This window comes from Eulemur rufifrons, chromosome 20 (assembly GCF_041146395.1).
Source record: "Eulemur rufifrons isolate Redbay chromosome 20, OSU_ERuf_1, whole genome shotgun sequence".
Classification (NCBI taxonomy): Eukaryota; Metazoa; Chordata; class Mammalia; order Primates; family Lemuridae; genus Eulemur; species Eulemur rufifrons.
This window is the reverse complement of record NC_091002.1, coordinates 40137361-40164382: the sequence shown is the minus strand read 5'-3', so window position 1 is coordinate 40164382 and position 27022 is coordinate 40137361. Positions and strand designations below refer to the sequence as shown.

The following is a 27022-nucleotide window of genomic DNA, read 5'->3' as shown; positions in this document are numbered from 1 at the left end:
GCTGAGGGCATTCCACGGTGGTGGAGCAACAGTGCTGTGGAGGTCCGGGGGGCTTTGGCTGGGGAGTCTCATAGCTTCCTGGAGGGGTCTTCGTTCTGACAGACGTTGCTAAGGCAGAACGGGGCAGGTTTGTCGACAGCCTGCTCTGGGTGAGACCCAGGAACGAGACGAGAGGCCTCATGCTTGGGGTTGTAGAGTCGAGACAGAAGCCTGGACCTGTGTGAGGGAAATAGGTCAGGACAGCAGGATGAGGAATTGCAGAAATGCCGCATGTTAATCGTCAAGTTCGTAAATACCAGAGCGAGCCTGTGAGGGCTCTCGCACAAATCCAGGCACGTTCTGGAGTCTCACTGCATGCTTTCTGTCCCTTAAAAGAATTTGCATTTGTTTTGGAGGGGGGTTTATTTCATAAACACACACACACACAGTTAATGTAAAAACATAGGAAATATTTTACTTAATGCCTACAGAGTTTAAAAAAAAAAAAAAAAGGCTGACATGAATTGAGTGCCTACCATGCAACAGGCACTGTTTTAAGTGCTTTTTCTGTAGAAGCTCTTTTTATCTCCATTTTACCAATAAGAAAACTGAGGCCCAGAGAAGGTAATACCTAGCCCAGGATCACACAGCTAGGAAGAAGCCCAGCTGGACTTAGTTAGAACTGAGGTGGTTTGACTCTAGACTTTGTCCCTCCCAAAGGCTTTATATTGTAAAGCAACTCTAATTGCCATTTAAATATTTCCTGGGCTTGCTTTAAGGAAAAGAAACACTTTTACTTTCCTGCCAAGCAATTCATGGTAGGCACTTGTGTGGCCTTGATACCACACAAAAGTAGGGGTGGGATGGAGCTGGGCAGGGCAGGGACAGGTCACAAGACCTACTGGCTGATAAGCGCCAGGTGGAGCTGCTTGACTCTTGGGGGGGGGGGTCTCAGATCTGTCCTGTCCAGTCCTGGCCTTCACCCACCCAGTCCTAACTGAGCCTCCCCTTGAGGCGAACTCTTACCTTGAGAGCTCCTGCTCAGCTGCTTTCCCTTCTGCTGGAGATAATGGTTCTTCCGGTCTCAGCAGAGAGCAGTCGGAATGTAGGAGAAGCTGGTAATTTCCAGCACTCGGAGAGAGCAGTTAGATATTTTTAGGCTATTTAGTTTTAGATTATGTTGCGATCTAGTATCACCAAGAGTTGCAAACAATCTGCCCCAAGGACATGCTTTATTTCCCCTGGGTTGTTTTCTCTTAAAAATAAACATCACATGCTTCCTGTTTGAAATGGGGTAAAAAGGTAACATAAAAAGTACAGTTTTTTCCTGCTTCTCTTTGAAACACTGGAAGACTAGGCAGTTTGGGTCCATACTCCTACATGGTCCCCTTGGATAGCGACCGAGTAGATGCTTCTTTCTCCTGTTGACCTAGACGTGAGTTTTCTACTTCGCTGAAGTCCCGTTTGCTCCCCATTACTTTATGCCTGGCTGGAGTTTATGGTCTGTGAAATCCAAAAGGCCCCTTGGAAAAGCTCACTCCTGCCAGTTTCCCAGCTACAAACTGGGTTGAGGCTGGGGAGTCATCTGTGTGGCAGCCTTCTGTCCTGGATGTCCCTGTGTCGGCTCTGCTGTTGCCCATAGCAGCGGTGGCCGTGTTCCCAACTCCCGCTGTGGGTCACTGGCTCCAGAAAAGCCGCTGCTGTCATTTTTGCTCTCATGGGTCTCTGCGGAGCACTTGGTGTCAATGGTAGGAAGACGGAGCCGGCCCAGGATGGAAGGTGGAAGGTGGATACCTGAAGGCTAATGTGCTGTTTTCCGGTGATTTTCTGTGCCAATCATCTCACGTTCAAAAACATGTACCTCTGTTCGGGATGTGGGTTTCCAAAGTTTCCTGCTAGTCCCATTTAGAATGGCCAGGAGAAAAGGAAGCTCTTTATGTCTGCGTGGAGCTCAGTGAGATCTGGGGAATAATTCTCCCTTCGGAGGTGGCTGAGATGCAGTCGCTGATTTCTTACTCTCTACCAACTGGAAACCAAAGGGGATTTATTTTTTAACGGATTAAAATGTGTCTAAGTCTAGTGAGTCTTTTAACATTTTCGCGGAGCTTTGTTCATATTCTGTTCTTGGGGTAGAACATGTCTGTTAAGTGGATCATTAATTAACCATTCAAACCAAATAGTTAAAAAAAAAAATAGAATATGTATTTAATAATCCTGGCAAACATGCTAGGCTATTTTGGGTCACATTAAGAAAAAAAAAAAAAAAAACCCAACCTCGGAAATTAACTAAAGTTGACTTAAAAAAATCTTTCTCTTTTGCCCTCCTAGGGCCTGGGTTCCAATAAATAATTGCTACCTCATGTCTAAAGAAATTCCTTTTTCTGTGAAAAAGACGAAAAGCATCTTCAACAGCGCCATGCAAGAGATGGAGGTGTACGTGGAGAACATCCGCAGGAAGTTCGGGGTTTTTAATTACTCCCCGTTCAGGACGCCCTACACGCCCAACAGCCAGTACCAGATGCTGCTCGATCCCGCCAACCCCAGCGCTGGCACGGCCAAGATAGACAAGCAGGAGAAGATCAAGCTCAACTTTGACATGACGGCGTCCCCCAAGATGCTGATGGGCAAACCCATGCTGAGCGGGGGCGCGGGGCGCAGGATCTCGCTGTCGGACATGCCGCGCTCGCCCACGAGTACGAACTCCTCCGTGCACACGGGCTCCGACGTGGAGCAGGACCCCGAGAAGAAGCCCACGTCGAGCCACTTCAGCGCGAGCGAGGAGTCCCTGGACTTCCTGGATAAGAGCACAGGTCAGGCGGCGCGGAGGGGAGGGGGCGGCTGGACTCGCGGTCTCCGCGGTGCCCGGGCTGTCGGGCGCAAGCGGGGGCGCATGGCCGCACGCAAAGGGAACCGCGGCGGAGCACATTTTAATACACGTAGCCAGAGGGGATTCTTGCTGTTGGGGACCCAAAAATGAGAAATGTTCCCAGGAGGCCGGCTGGAGGTCATTCCTAGAAGTGGGTGGATGGAGATGGCCAGAAATCTGTCCAAATTCAGTTCAGATGTCGCCGCCTTTTGGACGAATCACAACTTTTCATAAAGGGTTTTTTTTTTTTTTCTTTCCCAAGAATTTTGCTTTAATTGAAAGTTTCTTTTTATATCAAGACAATACACTCACTAAATGCTCAAATTTTAGTGAACCATGAAAGGTTGAAAATAATACTCTCTCTCCCCAAAGGTATCCCACTCCCTTAAAGGTCACCTTGGTTAACAGTCGCGTTGGTTTTTGAGACGTGCTGGAGTAGAGTGGTTACGAAGGCAGAGGCTAGTCTCAAACCCCAGCTCTGCCACTCACTAGCTGTTTGGCTTCGGTAAGGTACTTAAACTCTGTGTGCCTTCGTTTCCCCATTTGTAACGTGACAATCATAATACTGCCCACCTTGTAGGCTCTCACGAGGATCAAATGAATTAATAAAGGACTTAGAACAGTGCCTAAAATAGTGCTGCACAAAACATTAGCTACTGTATTATTATGGTGATTGCTACACGGATCAGGTGGCTACTTGGATCAGAGAGGTGGCACAGTTGGGGGTGCTGGCTGAGAGTAAGAGAAGTAATTGTGATTAAATGGTATTCTTTCTACCTAATCATAATTTGGTCACATGCGAAATACTTAATGAATTTTATTGCCTTCACAAGGAAGTGGTTTTGCTCTCATTTTTCTTGAAAATTGCCTTCACAGTTAGTTCTTTGTTGTTCCACCTTGGAGAGGTGTGGCACAGAGACACCTAGTGTGATGAGAAAAGGCAGCTGGCCCTCAGGACCTGGCGGGAGAGGTGGGGGGGTGGTGGGGGGGTGAACTGCATGGGCTCCAGCCCATGGTCGCCATGTGGGAACATGGACTCAGAGTTTTCATATCCTCTTCTGGAGGAATGGGAAGTCTGGATTTTTAAGTAAAATCTATAGTTATTAAATGTGAGGTCAGAGTGTCTTGGAATGTTTTGTAGAATGAATGAAGCACATCAATGGATTGGATCACTAGACTTCTGAAAAGTCTCTTCCCCTCCCCTCCCCCACCCTCCCCTCCCCCTCCCCTCCCCTCCCCTCTCCTCTCCCCCTCCCCTCCCCTTCCCCTCCCCCTTCCCCTCCCCCACCCTCCCCTTCCCCTCCCCCTCCCTCTCCCCTCCCCCACCCTTCCCCTTTCCTCTCCCCTCCCCCTCCCTCTCCCCTCCCCCACCCTTCCCCTTTCCTCTCCCCTCCCCCTCCCTCTCCCCTCCCCCACCCTTCCCCTTTCCTCTCCCCTCCCCCTCCCTCTCCCCTCCCCCACCCTTCCCCTTTCCTCTCCCCTCCCCCCTCCCCTCTGCCCTCCCCCACTCCTCCCCTCCCCCACTCCTCCCCTTCCCCTCCCCTCCTCCACCCCTCCCCTTCCCTCCCTTCTCCCCTCCCCTCCCCTGTCCCTCTTGCCTCCCCTCTCCCTCTTCCCTCCTCCTCCTCTCCTCCCTCTCTCCTTCACATAGGAACTGTTTAAGGAACAAGCATTAGTTCTCCAAGAGACCCACAGGGTAAAATGATGGGGACTTAGTCAGTTGTGAACTCAGAAGAATTCCACCCATTTTAGTTGTGGTGTTTTGTTGGGTTATTTTCAAGTATTGCTTCCCAAGTGGCTGTAGGAAGGGTGGAGGGAGTTAGTGACCTGTGGTTTTTGGTTCTTCTTAATAAAGGCTATAGTCTCTTTCTCCAATTTTGATTCAACCATGGTCGTAGGTACTCATGGTTGAGTTGTAGAGTTTTGTTCTGGGCTTAACATAATTTGTGTTGACATCATTTCAGAAAAATCTTCCCTTTTGCCCCCTTGCTTCTGCCCAGAGTCCTTTAAAAGCTCGCTTTTATTCCATGACATGATTCCATTTAGGCTAAGTACACAAAATGGGATGCAAACCTGTTGGCCTGTTAGTTCCCATAGAGAGCATGCTTTGGAAGGAAGTATTTTAGATTTTAACCTTGGCAGCAACTTTGTGAATCACTGTTGCCTGAACTTTCACTGCCATGATTTTTTGCCATATTTTATTACATAGTTAAATATTAAATCTGTGACTTAGCTTCGTCCCAAACTAAACAAAATATATAGATAGGCTCAGGTGTTTAAATTGCTTGTGTTTTCCCCAATATACATGAAATTAATACATAACTAGTAAAACGAAACATGTTGGTATGTGTACCACTGTTGGTTTCCTGCACCACATTTCAAAAAATGTAGTTGTAGAGGAATATGAGAATAGGTGCAATGTGTTTAACTTAGCTTCTCTCTTCCCTCAAGACGTACAAAAGGAGAAAGATCAATGGCATCACACTTGTGACAAATCCCTCGTCATTTGATTGGCATTTTAGGTGAGAAGTTAGTAGATCCCTTATTTCAGTAGACTTTATTTTTTTATTTTATTTTTTTTTTTTGAGACAGAGTCTCACTCTGTTGCCCAGGCTAGAGTGAGTGCCGTGGCGTCAGCCTAGCTCACAGCAACCTCAAACTCCTGAGCTCAAGCGATCCTCCTGTCTCAGCCTCCCGAGTAGCTGGGACTACAGGCATGCACCACCATGCCCGGCTAATTTTTTTTTTTTTTTTCTATATATATTTTTAGCTGTCCATATAATTTCTTTCTATTTTTAGTAGAGATGGGGTCTTGCTCTTGCTCAGGCTGGTCTCGAACTCCTGAGCTCAAACGATCCGCCCACCTCGGCCTCCCAGAGTGCTAGGATTACAGGCGTGAGCCACCGCGCCAGGCCTTCAGTAGACTTTAAAGTCCCTTTCCTAAAATATCCCTTTACTAGTATGTGCTTGGGTCATTTTACAAATCATGAGTTTAGCCAATGAGTAGTATAGGAAGAGGGGATGATATTCAAAATCATTTTAATCTTACAAATTGCTCCCTTTTCTATAAGGGGCCAGATAGTAAATATTTTAGGCTTTCTGGGTCTTTGTCAAAACTATGCCACCGTTGAACACTGTTGTAGCACTAAAGCAGCCGTGGACCTTATATGGCCGAGTTCCAATAGTGCTTTGTTGATGGACACTGGAATTTGAATTTCATATAAGTTGCTTGTTCAGGAACTATTAATTCTTTTGATTGTTTTTTCGCCTCCTACCATTAAAAAATGTTAAATATCTTTCTTGGCTGGCAGGCCTTACAGGAACAGGTGGTACTCCAGATTTGGCCTGTGGGCCATAGCTTGCTAACCACCACTGTAGACTAGAGAGTTAGAGGTAACTAAGTCAGTCTCCCCATTTTACAGAAGGCAAATTAGAGCCCTGCAGAGAGTGTAAGGGAAATGCCTAAGTCCCCACCAGCCACATCCTCAATCTAGGCTGGTTTTCTTTTCACTGTACCCTACTGCCCTCTGCTGTTAGCAGCAATAATAGCGTTTAGTGGAGGGAAAAGTGACATGTCTATTAAAATGCCTCCACAGTTGGGGATAATATATTGAGATAACACTGTGGTTTATCCAAAAAAAAAAAAGATTGTCAACCAAGTGTGGTGGCACATGCTTATAGTCCTAGCTACGTGGGAGGCTGAGGTGGGAGGATTGCTTGAGCCCAGGAGTTTGAGGTTACAGTGAGCTACAATGACCCCACTGCTCTCTAGCCTGGCAATAGAGCGAGACTTTGTCTCAAAAAAACAGAAAGATTGTCGTGTCATAGGACAGAGGACCATGTAAGTAGTTTCAGCAGTGAAACTTTTGTAACCAGCAGCATAAAACTACAAATTGAAATGTTAATTACATAAAACTTTTATGAGTTTAGAAATCTTTTTGTTGGGGAGATTGAAGAACTCAGAGCCATGTATAATTCTTAGAACTGGATTTAGCTTTCTAAGCAGCATTTGCTCAGCCAGAAAGCCTTTAACTCCCAATGACGTGGAATCCTGCTGTCAAGATGGCTAAAGTGATGGATACTCGCTCGCAGTGATTTTCGTGGTACTTCTTTTGTGTAGGCCTCCTGGCCAGAATTGATGCCTTCACCAGCATTTGCTTGCAGAAGCTGCTGTAAGTCATATATTATTAGGGTCAGAGTCCTGGGGTCTGGCTTTTCCCACCCTCTGAGCTAATGGTCCTTTGGTTTCATAGCTCCACTGTGGGTTACCATTTAGGGGAGAAGGGAGAGCAGTTTCATATGCCCTTTTTTTTTTTAAAATTAATTGTGAAACCAAACCAATAAAAACCACAACCCAACAATTTTGTTGTCAAATTATTGTTTATTACAAAAACTAAAGTCACTGATAACCCCACCTCCCATAGTCAGCCGTTAGATATTGTTTCCACGGCTTTTTCTATGTTGGTTTATAAGTCATACTGTTAAATTGAAGAGTCAAGTATTTCAGGGGGATCAGGCAGATACAGAAATGAGGGAGGCTCGAAAGTGGCAGGGTGTGGGGTGAACGAAAGCCAAAGCATGCTCATCATGACTTGTCACACCACGTACGTGTGCTTGTGTGTGTACACGGGTGTGTAACACTTACCCAAGCAGCATTTAACCTTTCGATACATGCTGCACGCTGGCATTTCCACCCTCTTGTATAAAAAAGCTGTTATCACCCACTAACAGATCTCAAAATGCTGGGGTAGAGAGGTCTGCCTTTATGAAAGGGACCTGGGGACTTTTTCTTCCTGCTGGTTGTTGTCAAGTGGGAATGTGGGCTCAGTGTTGCCAGATTGCTGATTTTTCAAGAGAACTCTTAAATATTCTTTTAAATGGGAACTATCCCAAGTCTTTTTTTTTTTTTTTTTAAGAGACAGGGATCTCCCTGTGTTGCCCAGGCTGTGCTGGAACCCCTGGACTCAAGCCATCCTCCCCCCTGAGCCTCCTGAACAGCTGGGACTATGGGCAGGTGCCACCATGCCTGGTTACTAACTTTTATATCCTGGCTCAGATTTAAAAACAAACAAAAAAAAGCTATACCACATCAAATGCATCTGTGAACCGCTTGGGTCATGGATCACCTGTTTGCAATGTCTGCTGTAGACTCTGGGATTTTTTTTTTTTGTTTTGTTTTAAGCTTTGTATTCTGAATATGTTTCCATGGTAGTGAACGTCCCTTCAAAACTGCATTTCTACCAACATGCCCTAACCCACCCTACACCGTCTGGTGGTGCAGTGCTCATCTGTGCATGGTACCATCAGCGCTTGTGCAGCACGCAGCCCCTTGAGCATGGAGGTTGATGCCTAGGTTTTTTAAGTTGAGGAAATTTAGCATGAATCATTAACTCTTCCTCCACCCTGCCCAGAGTGCTGGGGTGTATGGGAGGGAAAGGGAATTTTTTTTTCTAATTTAATTCCAAGACTCATGTTTCATGTAGTCAGAATAGCACTTAGCATAGGGTAGATTTTGTAAATGCAGGTAGTAAATGATGTGTTTTAGCCCACACTTGTGAATTGTACATCAAAGCATAAAATCTGATTGAATTATTTGTGACTTCAAAAGCAATTAGTTATTCCTTTGGGCAAGATCTATGGCTTTATAAAAGGATTGGCATCTGTTTCAAAGTTTAATTGAAATGAACATTTCCAAATGTCTTTTTGCTTTTGAAAATGTCTAGAGTGATGTAAAGCAGGGTTTCTCAACCTCAGCACTCTTGACGTGTGGGGCCAGACCATCCTTTGTGTGGAGCTGTCCTGCGCACTGTAGGATGTTTAGCAGCAGCCCTGGCCTCCACCCACGGGATCCCAGTAGCATCCCCCAACCATAATTATGACGGACAAAAATGTCTTCAGACATGGCCAAGTGTCCCCTGGGGGGCAAAATCATCTCCCCTCGTCCTCACTGAGAGAACCATGTACTATTTAATGTATGAAGCTTTTGAATTTTAGCTTTTGAATTTATGATTTTGAAGTCAGTGACAAGAATTCTGATTGCTTTATATTCATTCATCTTTGAAGCACTTCAATATTTATATTGAATTTTATATTATTTTTTTCCTGAATATAAGATAATTCCTTTTAAAGTTTAATAATATAAAATAAATACATAATTCTACCCTACGAGGTGACAACTTTTAAGAACTGAATATACCTTTAGATTTTTAATGTATATAATCACATTGATAGTAATAGTAATAACTTTTTTTGTGGTGGAATGGGGTCATATTAAGCTTTCTGCTTCTTTCAACTTAGCAAATATTTCTTTGACATCTTTCTGTGTCAGTATATATGGTTCTAATTGTCACTAGTGGATAGCTGGCACATGACTATGACAGAGAGGTGGGGCATGTGAATGGCTGAATTTTGGAAAACATTTCCTGGGGAAAGAAATCTGGTTTCCTGAAATAATGTGGATACAAATGTTTTAAATGGATACATTGATTTGTTTTGTTAATGTAAATTGTGTATATATAAAAATACATATTTTGAAATGCATTCTATGCCCTTGCTAACTTCCCAACTCCCAGTGTTATAGGCATTTTGGCCAGCCTAGCATTTTACATACTCCTGTAGATGGCCACATATAAAGCCAGAATAAAAATTTTAAAGAAAATATCTGTTGAACCTCTTTGGAGTCATATAATTATAGAATTCCTCTCCCTTTAGTTACAGTTTTCCATGTTGATAAATATATTTTTGCACCTGTTTTAAAGGTTTATTCTCCAGCAAAATCACAAAAGTATTTAAAAAGGGCAAAATGGCCTATAATCTAAGGACCTCTGGTTGGCTTTTTTTTTTTTAAGTTGGGAGTGGTACCATGTACATGATTAAACAAGAAAACCCAACAGCTATGTTACAGTAGTATAGAAAGATGTAAAACAAAAAAGTCTTTCTAATCTCATATTCTGAGTTCTATTAATAGTTTCTCTCCAGAGGAATAGGACGTGTATGGATGGTTCTGGTGGCGGAGTGATGTGATTTCAGTGTTTGAGGGCTTTGCTCCAGAAACAGGGTACTGTGACACATGAATAGTGCCGTTGTGAACATGTGTGTCGAAAGATTCGTTTGAGTACCTGTTTTCCGTTCTTTTGGGTATATACCTAAGAGTGGACTCCCATGAAATTCAAAAGTATCGTGTATCTGTTTATGTACCACATGTAAGTGTGTACTTTATACATAAAAGGGGTTGTAAGATTTTTTTCACCCCCTAAGAACCACTTTTTACCCTCTTGGGGGTTGCAGTGTCCCCTTTGAGAATGCAGGGACCAGGGTGACAGCGGTGGAGGTGAAGCTCAGTGGAGAGATTGGGGATGCATTTAGGAAGCAGAGTGCAGAAGCCTTGCGGGTAAGTTGAAGTGAGAGAGCAGTGGAGGAATCCAGGTGATCCAGGTGTGTTTGTTTGGCTTTGAACCACCAGGTAGGGGAGTTAACTGATATTGGGAGGACGGGGCAGGTACAGATGTTTTCACAGACTGGGGAGGTGGGACAGGTGGCATTTGAAGTGGACCTGGGAGGTCTGTTTTTCAGGGAGATGCAGAGAAGAGTTTGCAGTGTGGGACTCATAGGTTGCTAGGTGACCCTGAAGCGTGTCCTCTTCCCTGATGGCATGAAGCTTTGCACCCGCAGATGCCTGGGAGGGTGGGCCCTCCCCTCTCCCGGTGGAGTGGAGAGTGGGCCAGACCCGTCTCCGGGGGAAACCGGTTGTTGCTTTGTGTAGCAGGCTCTTGAGTTCTGCTTGTTACAGAGCCAGTGGCAGTAACAGTAATGATGACAGCCCCGCTGCAGGCATGTTGCCGGCCACGTGCTGTGCCAGGCAGTCTATGAATCCTTGCCGTCAAACTGCTTTAATTTACTTATTTTTCTAAAGTTAATTCTTAAAATAATTTCTTATGTTTACTGAGCACTTGCGAGGCACCAAACGACATGGTTTACTTTAGCTGATCCTCACCCTTCTCGTTTCCAGAGGAGGAACAGGACTCCCGCAGGCACCCTGCTTCTTCCCTGTGTGGGTTTCTCAGTGTCAGCACTACTGACATTGGGGCCACACAGGTCCTTCTTGCGGGGCTGTTCTGTACGTTGTAGAAGGGTTTGTAGCATTCCTGATTTCTACCTACAAGACGCCAGTAGCAATCCCACTCTCCTAGTTTTGGCAACCCCAAAACGTGTGCACACATTGCCCACCGTGCCCTGGGGAGCAGAACCGCTGTGCCGGAGCACCGGAGGTTCAAGTGATGAAACCAAAGTCCTCAAGGTTCCTGGGGAAATAGACAATAATGCTGCAATCATAGCATTCAATTAACAGAACACTCACTAGATGCCAGGCACCCTTCAGGTGACTGACTGATTGATTTAATCCTCGCAGCAACCTGATGAGGTGTAGGCACTTTGCTCATCCCTTCACATCGTGTAATTAGTGCCTCTGCTGCTGCCAGGAAAAAGATGCAGAGGTGACAGGAACTTGCCCAAGGTTACGCAGCACGTCAGCAGCTGAGCCAGGACTAGAATCCACAGTGTCTGGCTCCCGATCCACGCCTGAATCCAGGCCTCTTTATGCCTGGAGGCTTTCCCGCTATATCGAGTTAAAAATGTTGGCAGGCCCGGCCGGGGAGTTAAGACTAGCTCACGTCTATTGACTGGCTGAGTTGCTGCACAAGTGTTAACCCGTCGAACCCTCGTTCTGAGTGTTCCCATTTGGCAGGTGAGAAAACTGAGGCAAGTGCCCACGGATGGGTCCTGTTGCTTCTGAAGCCACTAGGGACATCTTGATTCCTAACCCTAAGTTGCCATCAGTGTTTTGTTGTGTTGGTTTTTTTTTTTTTTTTTGAGACAGAGTGTCGCTTTGTTGCCCTGGCTAGAGTGAGTGCTGTGGCGTCAGCCTAGCTCACAGTAACCTCAAAATCCTCGGCTCAGGCGATCCTTCTGCCTCAGCCTCCTGAGTAGCTGGGACTACAGGCGTGCGCCACCATGCCTGGCTAATTTTTTCTATATATATTTTAGTTGGCCAGATAATTTCTTTCTATTTTTAGTAGAGATGGGGTCTCGCTCTTGCTCAGGCTGGTCTCGAACTCCTGACCTTGAGTGATCCACCCGCCTCGGCCTCCCAGAGTGCTAGGATTACAGACGTGAGCCACCTCGCCCGGCCGCCATCAGTGTATTTCTCTCAAGGACCAGGTCACCTGGGAATGTCTCTCGCACATCACAGGAGACCTGGCCATTGTGTTGTCAGTCCCTGTTGTTTTTAAATGGGCCCAAGAAGTGTAAACAGGACAGTCCCAATAACGTGGATTATTGAGGGCAGAGCGGCAGGCAGGATGGGAAAGGTCTTAGGAGGCTCTGTTGGCCCAAAAGCTTGTTTTGTTAAAATAAATGGTTTGGTTTCCTGTCCTCCTTCCTCTTATCCAGCGCAGTGAAGCTGAGAAAGGAGCAGCTTGTGGGTAGTTTTAAGGTATTTTTAAAAGCCTCAGGCATAGATGCAATTCTCTGTCCTCTTGTAAAAAAAAAAGTTTGAAACGCAATAAAGAGGGAGATAATTTTCCAACGTCTCCTTCACTCCATCTGTGCTCAGTTTGGCTTCATGCGGCCTCGAGAACCTTTGAAATGGGAGCTGGAGGTTTCCCAGGGGCTGTGCTGGTCACTGGCAGGTGCAGAGGCCTCGTGCAAGCCACGGCGGCGTCTCCTCCCAGACAGATGACACGCCTCTGTGAGCCTGGCTCTGGGTCTCCGCATCTGGACTCCGTGGGGGCTGCATTAATCGCTGTTTATTTTGAGATTTATACCCGTGAATGGGCCAAACCAATTTCAGTGGCAGCTTAGCCGATTTGTCTTAGAGCTTTGTGCTTAACAGAATAACCAGCGAGGCCTTCTTCCTTTGTGGCTTTAATGGTTTAACGTCGAGTTAAAGCCCTTTGCTTAAAATAAACGGCCAGCCCTCCCGGTCCCACCCCACGTGTGAGGCTGTGGTGGCCTAATTGAAATCGAATACAATTTCATCATTTCTGTTCCCTCCCTACCCCACATCTACAAGTTTTACTTGTTTGTTTATTTGTAAAATCTGTCTTTTAACAATGGCATCCTTTTTCAGCTTCACCGACCTCTACAAAGACAGGACAAGCAGGGAGTCTCTGTGACAGCCCGAAACCTTTCTCTCCTCAACCGTCAGCTCCAATCACAACGAAAATGGACAAAACATCCACCACTGGAAGCATCCTGAATCTGAACCTGGGTCAGTTGGAATTTTTGGAAGGATCTTTCTCTGGCAACCGTGAATATTTTTGCAAGTTGTGATATCCTCTTTTGTATGTGGCTCTTGGACCTTGAACTCTTTGTTCAAAAATGTAAAATATACATTGGGACAAGTGAGGGATTTTCCCGGGCTTGTGAACGTGCAAAGTGGTTTGATCTTGACACACATTAGGCCAGTGTCTACAGCCTTCCCTGCCCTTGACCCGAGTAACCCCCTTCTCCTGTGTGTAAATGCAGACTCTGAACAGAAATGCATTTCGTGCATCAGTGTTTACCTTGTATCACTACGTGCAGTGATATTCCCTAATTCTCTTGTAATTTTTTTTAAAATGCTGCTTTTCATTTCCTGAATAGTAATAATAATTTATTATTTTTTAACCCATTGGGTTGTTGGTTGTTTTAAAAACTCTACCTTTAGGCCAAAATCTTTAGCAAAAATTGGTACCAGAAATGCTAAACAACCAAGTATGAAGTTACTATTGATTGATTATTGATTGGTTCATCCCATCCTGACTCCTGATTTTCATCGAGCATGTGCTGTGTGCTATGCACTGTTCTAGGCGTGGAGACAGTGGAGAGCAAGTCCGCTAAGGACCCTGCTCTCGTGCAGCTTGGGTCATAACAAGGGAGTGACAGGGATCAAGGTAAATAAGCAGGGCGGGTCCACACCGTGATGGATTCCTCGAAGGTAAAGCGTGTCGATGCGATACGGAGAGAGGTGGGCAGGTTGGGGCAGAGGTAGTGGTTTACTTAGGGGGAGGGCTTAAAGGGAGTCTTCTTGGAGGAGGTGATATTTGAGCTGAGATTTGCATGCTAAGAAACCCCAGCAGTGCCACTCTCTGGAGGAAGAACGTTCTAGAAGGAATGAGAGATTTAAAGGCCCTAGACTAAAGATTAACTTGGCGTGTTCGAGGAGTAGCAAGGAGGCCAGGTGGCTGCATCCCAGTGAGTGGGGAGGAGGCGGGTAGATGGAGTCAGGGAGAGAGCAGGGGCCTTATGGACCCTGCCGTGGAGGAGTCGGCAGGGGAGGGATGTGGGCAGACCTCACATTTCAGAAGGACCACTGTGTGCTGTGTTGAGAATAGTCCCTATCAGTTAGTTAGTCTTATCTGGGGGCAGTTTTGTAACATGCCCCCCCACCCCCCACCCCCGGCACTCCTCGCGGTGTCTAGAGACATTTTTGGTTGTCACACCTGGACTGGAGGGGTGGGGGTGCCACTGGCATCTAGTGGGTAGAGGCCTGGGATGCTGCTAATGTCCTGCGGTGCACAGGACAGGCCCCGTAACCGAGAATTACCGGGTGGTGGTAGTGATCGTGCTGTTTGTGTAAGGCAGGAGAAGTAGGAGCCAAAGGTTCAGTTTGGGTTCTGTAGGTGTGATGTGTCTGTCAGACCCTGGATAGAGAGGTCCCGAGGGCAGTTGGAAGCAGGAATTAGGGTGCCCTGAGACCAGGGCAGGGTAGGCGGTGTAATTCCTCGAATCTTGATTTTCCTCACTTTGATGGGGGGAAAGGAGGTTGCATGCTGCTAACAGCTAGTGGTTGGAGGCTGGAGTTGCTGCTCAATATCCTGTAGCGCACAGGACAGCCCCACACCCACACAGCCCCACACCCACACAGCCCCGTGATCCAGCCCCTACGGCTTGCTGAGGTTGTGAGCCAAGGTTGTGAGCCAGGGCTAGACCCGCAGGAAAGGGCCCTGGACGTTAAGCACGTGGTGGTCAGGCAGAGGAGGAGCAGTGAGTGAGGGGAGCTACACCAGGGAAGTGTGTTGCCCTGGAGGCCACCTGAGTCCAGCGAGGCTTGTGTATCAATTCCACAGCCTTCAGTGGCGGGCGCCCTCCAGGCCCATCTTGTCCTGCAGTGGCATTTTCAGTTGGAGAAACTGAGGTCTGGAGAGGAGGCTTGAGGTGCCCAGGATCCCAGAGCCAGGGGCAGCAGCAGGGCTGGAGCTCAGCCTGTGTCTCCATCCTGGGTCACCTGTTGATGCAGCCCAGATGCAATAGGACAGTCAGGGCGGTGGCTTTGGGGGTCCAGTTCAGATTGGTTATTTGGTTCCTCCCTTAAATGAAAGGGGACCCGTTTGCTGCCTTGGGAACATTCATCATTCCCAAAAATGTGGTTTGCTTTCTCACGCCCTCCTGCCACCTCCACACCCCAAAAAGAAACGCTGTGCGGAGGTGTTCTCACAGTGACATTTCCTCTCTGCCAGTCATGCGTGGCTGGAATAGCTCTCCCCCCAAACCAGGTGGTCACCGGGCATCCTCCTGACACTGTGGGTCTTTCAGTTTGGCTTGAGCCATTGTGGGAGTGAAAGATTTCTTCCCCTTGTGTGTCCTGGTGGGTGGGTGCGGTGGTGGGTGGGCACGGGGGAGGCCCAGGCTGTCTTGCCCTGTCTCCCCTGGTAGCTCTTCAGTCCTGGGACACGGTTCTCATCTTCATCAGCGGGAATGAAGCATTGGGAATGTGGGCGTTTATGGGCTGGGATTTCAGTTACCTAATGGGAAGAGGATCAGCTAGGGACTGACGGAAGTACTGTGGGTGGGTAGAAAAGTCAGAATGTGGAGGGGAAATGCTAAAGAATTCTCCAGCAGTTTCCCGGGGACTGGGCACATGCTCTATGGGGCTTGATCATGTCTGTCATCCGAGCAACTGCCTACCTCCAGCAGATCCAGAAGATATAGGGAGTGCCAGGCATAAATGATGACACGATTATATCTAGCAAAACAGGATTTCATTAACAAAACAAAACAAAACACTGGAAAAGGCAAATTTCTAGAGATGGGACAGATCAGTGATTGCCAGGTGTTGGAGTGGAGGAGGGTTTGTCTACAAACCCGGAGGGTATTCTTAGGGAGGTGGGATAGTTCTGCATTCTGTTTGTGGCGGTGGTTACATAAATTTGCAGGTGTTACAACTCACAGAACTGTATTCCCTCTCAAAATGAATTTTACTTTCTGTAAATTAAAACTATTAAAAAAATTACAACAACCTTTGAAGGAGGTAATAGCCCTATTTCACAGAAGCGTAAATGGAGGCACAGAGAAGCAAAGCCACCTACCCAAGATCACATGTGGTTCCTGGTGGAGTTTGGCCTTTAGGGCCACGTTTGTCTCCTGCAGAGCTTGAGCCCTTATTGGAGATAACCCAATGCAGTGTTACCAGACAGGGCCGTAGTCTGACTTCCATGGCCCTGGGCAGTGTCTCTTGTGCCTGGTGGATAAGGCAGCCCGGCTGTAGGGGTCGGAGGTAAGTGAAGACTTGGAATTGGCAAGAACATGGAGGACGAAGTGCTTTTCTAAAGGAAGTAGCTCTCGCCAGTTGAACTTGTCAGACTCTGAATTTTCAAGAAAAACAGAAATCCAGATTTTTATGTGAATTCTCCTTTTTTTTTTTTTTTTTTTTAAAGTTGGCAATCCATTTCATTAGAAACACAAACCAAAAACTTTACTTGGGCCAAACAAACAGTGCAACCAAAAATGCAAAAACCAGTCCGTGGGTCATTCGTAGTTTACTCGATTCCTCTTCAGTGTGGTCATCTGACCGTCTGACCGCTCATGCATGAGGGGAAGATTGTGCAGAGGCCCGGTTCTTGCCCTGGTTGCTCCCGCACCGTTCCCCTCATTGCTGTCTTGTCTCTAAGGTGAGGAGCTGAGCCCCAGTGGGTTGTCATGGGCCCCTTCTGGGACTCCGTGGCGATTATAAATAAGTCATAAACAGAAACGTGTTTCTGAGGCTGGAAGAGGAGGGCCTGATTTCTTTTCTTCTTCTATTTGCTTTCTCCGTAATCCCATTTCCTCTTATCTCGCGGAAGGTGTTTACATTGGGCTGAACACACCAGGAGTCCTGTTAGTGACAAAAAACGTGCCTTGATGCTCTGGTGAAGATGCCAGCAGAGCAGCGGCAGGTTGTCAAACCCAGAGCACTTCTGCTTGCTTGTTTCTCCACTGCTGCGACACGAGGCATCCTTTCTGTGCGTAGAGGAGCCTCTTGGAAGCTGGGCATTCTTGGAGAGCACGCGTGCGGTGCCGAGGCCCAGGCTGTCCAGACGTTGTCTTGCTTTCTTTACAGTGAGCGAGGCGGGAGGATCTCTGCCTGGCCTTGACTGACAGATGGCATCTGCCGGGGTCTCTCGTCTAAGTGATGCTCGCTGAAGGAACTGCCACTCTGTGGCTCCTGGAAGTCCCTGAAGTGCCCGTCCTTTTAGAACAAAGATTTCTCTCTGTTCTTTTTAACTGAAAAAGAAGTGTTTATATTTTTCTTTTAAAAGTTTATGTTGTTTTTTAGAAGTAACAAATGCACATGGTAGGAGAAATTTCTTTCTTTTTTTTGTCTGTCACCTGGGCTAGAGTTCTGTGGCATCAGCCTAGCTCACAGCAACCTCAAACTCCCGGGCTCAAGCGATTCTCCTGCCAAAGCCTCCGGAGTAGCTGGGACTACAACTGTGTGCCACCACACCTGGCTAATTTTTTCTATCTTTAGGAGGGTCTTGCTTTTGCTCAGGCTGGTCTTGGACTCCTGAGCTCAAGCACTCTTCTTGCCTTGGCCTCCCAGAGTGCTAGGATTACAGGCGTGAGCCACCGCGCCTGGCCATGTAGGAGAAATTTCAAAGTATAGAAGGATATTTTATGAAAAGCCAGCCTGTTCGTACCTCTGATCACCTGCCTCTATGCCCCCTCCCGACAGGTGACCATTGTTGCCTATTTTCATTCCCCCAGAGAGCTCTTCTAGATATATACCATTGATTCTCAGCCTGGGTGATTTTTGTCCCCCAGGTGACATTTGGCAATGTCTGGTGACATTTTTATTGTCACACCTGGGATGTGAGTGCTACTGGCATCTAGCTGCTAAACATCTACGACACACAGGGCAGCTCTTCCACCCCACCCCACCCCACCCCACTCCGTGCCCACAACAAAGACTCCTCCCGGTCCTAAATGTTACAGTGACAATGTTCATGAGAATACACGATATATATATTCCATTTCCTTCTTTTCTCCCCTACACCAGTGCTAAAGTGCTCTATGGATTGTTGCTCTTTCATTAAACAGGTTGGCTTTTGATATCAACACATAGAAATCTGCCTTACTCTTATTTTAGCAGCCTTATTAATTCCATTTAACGGTGAACTGTAACATTTATTGAGGCACCTTATTTATTGACTCTAGCTTGTTTTCTATTTTTGTTGTTGAGAACAGCTGCAGGGAGGGCGCGCTGGCCCAGCTGGGAGGGTGTCCCTTGGATGGCTTCCTGGAAGCGGAACGAGGGTCAGAGGCCAGGTGTGGTTGACATTTTGGGAGGTGTTGCCAAATTGCCCTCGAAAGAGGTGCTTCTGATTTATGTTGCCTCCAGAAATGTAAGATCGTGCCTTTCTCTAGCGTGGGTATTTTTTATCCCTTGTTTCCATTTATAGCCTAAGCTGTCTTCGTATCAGCTGAAAAGTTCAAAATGTTGGCAGCAAGGGTGGATTCTGAAGATACTCCCGATATAGAAGGGCAGGGGTGGAAGAAGTCCTGATAAGCTACTATGAGCTAAATGAGAAAGTGAAGCTCTTCTTTTTCTCCCTGCGGAGGAGAGGAAAGTCAAAATGCACTGAAAGTTTTGAGAAAGATAATTACATTTGACTGAACTCCTGAAGGTCTGCTCCCAGGGCCTGGTCCCAGCCTCCGGGCATTTGGTGGTGTATTCTAACAAAAATGAACGTAATGGTAGTCTATTGAGCAGAGATACCTTATTTTGTAAAATGAGGGGCTTTACCTTCTTTGCATTTTTCTTGTTTATGAATAGTCCAGAGTTCAGTCTTTTTAGGCTAAAATTTAAGGGGCTGCATTTACTGTAGGGGTACACAGAGACAGACAGACAGACACACACACACCACACACACACAGCTTAATCATTCTAGTGAGGTCTCTTTTTACGAATTCTAGGCTTATAAGAGTGATACTACGAACACAGACACGCAGCAGTTAAGGCAAGTTGTGAGTTTTCTTAACCCTCCTAGAAGATTGGTCTAATGCAGGGGTTCTCAACCTTACCTGCCAATTAGAATCACCTGGGATAGTTTGTAAAAGGCAGATACCCGGGTCTTCCCCCATGCCAATTAAGTCAGAATCTCTGACAGTGGGGCCCAGGCATCAGGATTTTCTAAAGCACTACGGGCAAATTCACTGTGAAGCCAGGGTTAGCAGTCACTGGGTTAGTATAAGAGATGACAAATTTTATAGCTTTCAGGCCACATCTGGCCCTCTACCTGTGTTTGCAAATAAAGTTTTATTTTTTATTTTTTTATTTATTTTATTTTTTTTTGAGACAGAGTCTCACTCTGTTCCCTGGGGTAGAGTGCCGTGGCGTCAGCCTTGCTCACAGCAACCTCAAACTCCTGGGCTCAAGTGATCCTTCTGCCTCAGCCTCCCGAGTAGCTGGGACTACAGGGATGTACCACCATGCCTGGCTAATTTTTTGTATGTATTTTAGTTGTCCAGATAATTTCTTTCTATTTTTAGTAGAGACGGGGTCTCGCTCTTGCTCAGGCTGGTCTCAAACTCCTGAGCTCAAACGATCCACCCGCCTCAGCCTCCCAGAGTGCTAGGATTACAGGTGTGAGCCACCACGCCCAGCTTGCAAATACAGTTTTATTGGAACTTGTACCTATTTATATATTGTTTATGGGTGCTTTTGCAGCAGAGCCTATATGGCCTGCAGAGCATGAAGTATTTGCAGAAAAAGCTTGTTGCCCTCTGTCACAGATTTTTTGGGTAGCTGTGGACTGTAGTGAGCATACAGGAATGCTCTTGAAGACACCGATAAACATGTCCCTCAGGCGGCCCTCCTCTCCTTCCCACCTCCTCGCATGGGAAGGGTTTTTGTGAGATCCTTCTTTTCCGGCTTTATGCTTGAAAGGGCTGCCTTTCCCCCTGGGATCCAATGTGCTTCCCCATTTCTGAAAGTGGACGTTATAAAACAGGCCTCAGATCCTTCCCCCTTTGCCGGCACCTTTGCAGCTCAGCTGTGAAGTCCTTCAGTCCTGCTCACTCCAGCTGCTCTCGAATCTGGTTTTTCTCTTTTCTTTCAGTTTTTCTCTGGTCCTTATTCTTCTTTCCCTGGCTGTTTTATCACTGTTTTACCCCACAGGTTCTCTTTGTCAGCTGCTTCAAATTCCTTGCAGACAGAGAGTAGAGATCGTTTTCTAGTTTTCTCCAGTAAATTTGACTGAATGTTGTTTCCCCTCTCAGAGGTGGCTGTGCATTCACACCGCCTCTCTGTGCATGTCTGTGGTCCTGTCTCAGCCTTTCTGAAGAGCCCCTGATCAGCACGCGTGTACACTCGCATGTACACTCACACGCATGCATGTGCACAGATATGTTTTTTGGCGTTTTTCTCAGATTGCAGAGATGGTGTCTTTGCTTCCTTTAAGCACTCATTTCAGGAGCAACCCTCAAGTATGTTGTAGGAAAAGAAAGAGAGAATCCTTCCTGGCTAGGTATGGTGGCTCATGCCTGTAATCCCAGCACTTCGGGAGGCCAAGGTGGGAGGATCACTTGAGGCCAGGAGTCCAAGACCAGTGTGGGCAACACAGGGAGACCTTGTCTCTACAAAAGAGTAATGGTTAGTTGAGTGTGGTGGTGCACCTGTCGTCCTGGCTATTCAGGAGGCTGAGGCAGGAGGATCGCTGGTCCCAGGAGTTCAAGGTTGTATTGAGCTATGATCACCACTGCACTCCAGCCTGTGTGACCCTGTCTCTAAGAAGAAAAGAAAAGAATCGTTCCTAATCTTACTGGGGATATGATTATGGTGATAAAATTAAGTTGGAGCAGTTGTTTCTGGTCACCTGTGAGTGGGTTGGGTGGGCTTTTGGGATGCTGCTTCGGGTCACTTTGAGGGAACTAATTTCTGGGTCTGCTGTGCTAGCGGATGTCCCCTTACTGGGTGAGCGGGAAGGTGTTTGGGTTGTGCCAAAACAAAGAGAGGAGAGAGTGAAGGCTTCGAATAGCCTTTCCAGTCCAGGTCTCAGGCTAGATCCTGGCACGTCTGTAGCAGCCCAGTGACAGAGGTGGCCTTTGGCGTGGAGGGAGCAGGAAGGTGAAGGGAAGTCCAGGGAGTGAGCTCATAGCTGGTGGGCACAGGCTCGGAGGTGGCTTCTCTTTGGATGCCACCTGCTTTCTGACCTGTTTTCTGGGATCAGCTGGGGTAGGACCCCCCCACGTTCTTTGCTTTGGGTGGGTTGGAGGGGAGGCCGGAACCCAGCAGGCAAAGTGAAAGACAGTCTGCCCCACCTGCGGGGTCTCTCATGGCTTTCTGGACCTTTGCAGCCACCTTAATCGCCCTGCCTTCTTGCATTTTGGGGGCAGCAGAGGAGGTGAGAAAGGAATTTGAGAAATGTAAGCTCACCGACTCTTGGGAATCTGGTCCCCCCTGTCATATAAAGAGCCCTTGGCAGAAGTGAGGGGACAGGCCCTCCAGGCCTGAGTCACCCCTTAGAGGCCTTTACCGGGGAATCAGGCTGAGGAACTTGGACTCGTCCCCGAGTGAGAAGGCCTGTTAGACACAAGTTTTATATCCAGGGCTAATCTGTTCACCTTGCCTCTAATAGATGCTGTGAGCCACAGGCAGGTACAGCTGGCCTGGGGGTGTGCCTGTCCCATATTGTCCTCCCTTTCTAGTTTGAGCCCCAGATTAGGCTGACCAAGAATGAAAAATGAGGCCTCTAGGGGAAGCAGGCAGCCAGGGCCCTTGTCACCAGGGTGCTTTCTGAGCGACTTGGTGTCTTTCTTGGAGACAAGTCTGCTTTAGTCTGGACCGCGAGTTCAAAGCACACTCCGGCCAGACTCCGTGTTGCTTTATCTGCTGATACTGGGCTTGAACATGCTACTGTCACCTCTGGTTTGGGAGGGTCCCTAAGGATGCTCGGTTCCACAGACCGAATCATCTGGCTGGGATTGTCCATTTTAAATACTGAATGCAACGCAGAAGATTGTTCCTGCTAGGAGAGTTCACTCGGGCCGTTATCTTTATGTCAGCCCATGATATTGTTGGGACGGATGACAAAATCGTGCTTTCGGCCTCCCCACCGCCATGTTCTAGAATGTGTGTTTTGCTCTGACTTTGCAAGGAGGGAGCTAAGTGAGGAGCGTTGTTTGCTCACCCCCCGAGTGCCTGGGCTCACGAGCGTGCGGTGGTGTCTTCCAGATCGCAGCAAGGCGGAGATGGACTTGAAGGAGCTGAGCGAGGCCGTGCAGCAGGCTGCGCCCGTCCCGCTCATCTCGCCCAAGCGGCAGATTCGCAGCAGGTTCCAGCTCAACCTCGACAAGACCATAGAGAGTTGCAAAGCACAGTTAGGTATGTCTTGTGGTTTCTTTTTGGGCATTATTATATATGACTTGCAGGGATGCCACCTGGGTGAAATAATGGTTGAATCCTGGCTGCTTTTAGCAGCCGCTTTAACCCTGAACTTGTTTGTTCAACTAACATACGTTTCTACTCACGGCAGAATATTTCAGACTTGCTAGTTAAGTATTCACAAGGGCTCTCTGAACTCACCAGCGTTTATTCTTTGGTGAAGGCAACCTGCAAACTCAAGATGCTGGTTTGAGGCATAAAGGCTGAAAGCGTAGTAAAGGTCCCCCGAGTTTGCCTCTGCTCTCCCTCCCAGTGCGCACGCCTCGTAAGTGTCTCCACATTGGTACTGAGATGTCCCACAGGTGTCCAACACAAAGCCCTTCCCCTTCTGACCGGGCTGCTCCCCACCTGCACACTCTTCCTGCTTCTGTACCTGTCACCTCCTTCCCTCTTTCGTGTGCCACCTCCGTTCACACTGCCTACCCGAGTCCTGCCTTTTCCTCAGGCTGTCAGATCTCACCTCCTCCAGGAAGTCTCCCCTGACTGCTCTCCCCATCTGCCTACCTTCTTTGGTTCCTTATGCTTAGAAGCATCAGTGGTACCTTTGTGTGGGGGTATCCCTCCCACTGTAGACTGGAAGCTCCTTGAGGGATGGGAGGTGGTTTTATAAGGATTTGTCTTCTCCATGCTGCTTGGTCTTGCGCTCATAGTAGATGCTCTGGAGTCTTTGTTGAGTAAGTAAATAAAGCCAGAAGGGTGTTTATAAAGAAGTGGGGATGGCTGGGCCTCAGGAGAGAGAGCTACTTGGAGGTGAGGCTTACGATATCAGTGGGAGGTCTGGATCTTCGGGTGAGAAAGGAGCTATAGTTAGGGGTCATCTGGCTCTGTCTAGGGGCAGCAGTCCTTGTTGGTTTGCCTATTTGGTGAGGACATTGAGTGACATGGATGAAATTCGGCATGCCATTTAATCATTCCTGTTGGGCTCATCAGGCAGCTGGTCTAACTCCTTGATCTGTTACTGTTGCTAATAAGAATTTTAATATTTCTATTTATACCTTGTACTGGGCTAAGCACTGTGCATATAGATTGTCCTAGGAGGTTGATACTATTCAGTCTATTTTGCAGATGAAGAAACTGAGGCTCAGAGAGAGAGGTTACTCATTCAGGGTCACAGCTAACAAGCAGAGGAGCAGGATTTGGATTCATACCCACTGGACTTTAATACCCAAGCTTTTCCTACCACGTGTGTGCTCAGACTTTTCCTTCTTGTTTCCAGCCATTAGCCAGCTACCAGTAGCACAAGCCTAGGATCCCAAAATTATGCCAGATCTGGGTTTTTGTAGTTTGACTTGTGTTTTTGTGGGCCCTGGTGAAGCAGATGTAATTCCCAGCGATTCTGCTGATCTCCATGCCCTGGGCTGCTCCTGGCTCTTGTCCTTTTGCAGGTTTCTCTTGGTTGGTGTGTCTGGGTCAGTTCAGTGACGCCTCTCATGGTGGCATTGCTCTAGGATGAAGATAGTGTACAAAGAGCTGATTGGGTTTTCTTTCCTCTGCAGAATTTTAGGTTATAGTATCATTTAACTGCAGCCTGCTGACTGACACTTGACGTATTATTGGGAGCAGGAAGCATAGGTGGGTTAAATGGAACTACTGTTAGAAATACTCGTTTGTGTATTTTTGTTTGTGTGAAGCACCTGGTCGCTTTTGAGAGAGACTTAGAAGCACGTGACTTTCCTCTTGACTCCTTTGGAATAGGAGATGAATGCAAACACAGTGACAGTTGACTCTCCGCATCGGTGCGGGGAGCCAGAGAGAGGGCTGGGCACGCAGGCGCCTGGAGGCGTGTGCTCCCCCGCCAGAAGGAGCCAGTGGCTTCTGTGCCCTAGCCAGCTGTCGCCTGGCAGGCTGGTGACCCAGAGTGGCCACATCGCCTGCTATTTCAGCAGAAGCGTGCCACCTTGATTTCTGTGTGGAATTTCCCGATTTGTGAATTGGGCAACACATGCTAAATTAAAAAACAAAAAGCAAACAACAGAGTACCCTGTGGGCCAAAGCATTGCTTCTTCACTAAGAGCACTGTCTGCTAGCTAGGTGTGGCGTGTGGGCTGAGCATATGCAACTGCTGCTTCATTCTTTGAGCCCTAGACAGGAGGGGTAAAGGGCTTTCCATGCTTCGGCAAGGCAGGGGCAGAGTGCTGGTGGTGAGGCAGGAGCCCCGGGTTCTGGTCTGGCCTGGCTCGGTTTTCTTTGTGTCCTGGGGCAACTGATTTCTTTGGGCTTCCATTTTCTAGTGTGTAAATTGGGTCGGTTTGAACAGCTCATCCCCGGCGTTCCCTTCCCGCCCTCCCTTTCTCTACATCCCAGTTAGCTATCAATGTTGCAGAGATTTAGCTTCGCATAAATTAAAAATTTATGTTGTTAGGCCTCATGTCATCTGTGAATGTTAATGACCAAACTCTCCAAATGCTAGTTCCGTTTGTCAGCTGCCGTCAGTCGCCACTTGAGTTCATTACTCGATCCCGCCAGGCCAGTGTGAGGCGATTTGAAATGTGTTCTCTTACTCCAGCGTTTGGCGTGGAAAATGTGTGCGTTTTTGGTTCTGCTCTTTATTTTGTGACTACGCCACATGCTGGGTTTTCTTTTTGAATTTAGGCATCAATGAAATCTCGGAAGACGTTTACACGGCCGTAGAGCACAGCGATTCCGAGGATTCCGAGAAGTCAGACAGTAGCGACAGTGAGTATATCAGTGACGACGAGCAGAAGCCCAAGAATGAGCCAGAAGACACAGAAGACAAAGAGGGAAATCGGGGGGACAAAGAGCCATCTGCTGTCAAAAAAAAGCCCAAACTGGCGAATCCGGTGGAGATCAAAGAGGAGGTGAAAAGCATGTCGCCGACCAGCGAGCAAGTGGATCCCGGAGCAGCCACGGACAAGGCCAGCCCTGAGCCGGAGAAGGATTTTTCAGAAAAAGCGAAACCGTCGCCTCATCCCACGAAGGATAAACTGAAGGGAAAAGATGAGACGGATTCCCCAACGGTCCATTTGGGCCTGGACTCCGATTCAGAGAGCGAACTGGTCATAGATTTAGGAGAAGACCATTCTGGGCGGGAGGGTCGAAAAAATAAGAAGGAACCCAAAGAACCATCTCCCAAGCAGGAGGGTAAGTGATCGCATCAGTTTCCAGTTTCTTAATTGGGTTTAGAATTCCCCCGTGTACGTGTATTATCAAAGTCACCTCCGACACCACCGAGAGAGGCACAGCAAAGCCGTGAGCAGCTTGAGGTCACCTAGATGGTTGCCAAACAGGCCCAGGATGTGCATGTAGGCCCACCTGCCTGTCACCTGCGCAGCACCCAGCATGGTTGGTTTTAAGTGCAGAAAAATAAGTCACTCGGAAAATGGTCGTTGCTTCTAGTGACCAAGTCATTTCTAGTGTAAGCAGCTTCTTTTTCAGTATGCTTATGTATTTCCCTGAAGTATTTGTTAACATTTGGCCATTTGATAAGGCTCTAATGGTGTTAGAAGCATTTGGTTCAAAGATCTCGACGAGTTGAGCATCGCTTTCCTGCCCTCATGCTGCCCAGGCATTTGCGAGTGTGTTTTCTTACTAGAATATGATACTATTGGGGTGGGTCGTGCCAGAAGTGCTTCCTGAGGCACCAGAAAATGAAGGGGCGTTTACGGTGGATACCTGTATTGGCGTTTTTGTCCTGTTTGCATTTAAATGACCTGAGCCCAGGGTTTCTCAACCTTGAACCTTGCAGTGACAGTTTACCCTGGGTAATTCTTTGTCCGGTGCGTTGGAGGCTGTTTTCCAGCATCCCTGGCCTCTACCCACTGGATCGCAGTAGTACCTGCCCAGTCGTGGCGATCAGGCATTCCCAAGTACCTCCTGGGGGCACAGTCTCCCGGTGTTGAGAACCACTGCCTGAATCTTAGAGGCCTCCTCTTGCTACTGTTACGCTCTGAACCAGCAGTGATGGCCCCGAAGCCTAGTGCAGCAGGAACATTGACAAACCCTCCGGGAGCCTGTGAATGATTTGAAGGGCGTCCTTCCCACTGACACGGTATTCAGTACATTTTTCAGCTGGCTTGGCAAGTGGGTGGTGAGAGAATTCCAACATGCCCAGGAAAGATACTGCAGAAGGATGAATTAGAGGTTGTAGCTATCAAGCCGTATGTACTTTGTGAGTAACTTAAGGGATAGCCAGGTTTAATTTTTGACTATGCCTAACTTTGGGCAAGAGGTGACTTCTCAGCCAAACCCTTGAGTAAGATGTGATTCTATGTCGTTTGAGCCTTCTGTAGTCTGGCAGCTTAAAGCACGTCAGAGATGGGCCTTAAGAATCTTGGCCATTGTGGTTATATCTGCCTGGGCTACTCTGGACTCTCAGTTGTTTGGGGAGAGAGAAGATTTCCGCAGTTCAGCTAAAGATAACGAGATGTCTCTGAATGGTGCAATGGAGGGAGAGAGAGATGGAAGGGAAGGGAGGATAGATCCTCAGACCATCCCTGAGCCACCTCTTAGATTTATGGATGGCCTCTGAAAAATGC

The 27022-nt window shown here is 47.5% G+C and overlaps 1 protein-coding gene across 2 annotated transcripts in view; it reads left to right on the top strand.

Moving 5' to 3' along the window:
• Positions 1-27022, top strand: part of ZMYND8 (zinc finger MYND-type containing 8) — a 113260-nt gene that overhangs the window by 57864 nt on the left and 28374 nt on the right. For both annotated transcript variants that reach the window (XM_069496091.1, XM_069496092.1), the window contains exons 12-15: positions 2308-2789; positions 12972-13112; positions 22317-22466; positions 25119-25628. In XM_069496091.1, coding sequence (XP_069352192.1) covers positions 2308-2789; positions 12972-13112; positions 22317-22466; positions 25119-25628 — 1283 coding nt within the window. The remainder of the gene's footprint in view (positions 1-2307; positions 2790-12971; positions 13113-22316; positions 22467-25118; positions 25629-27022) is intronic.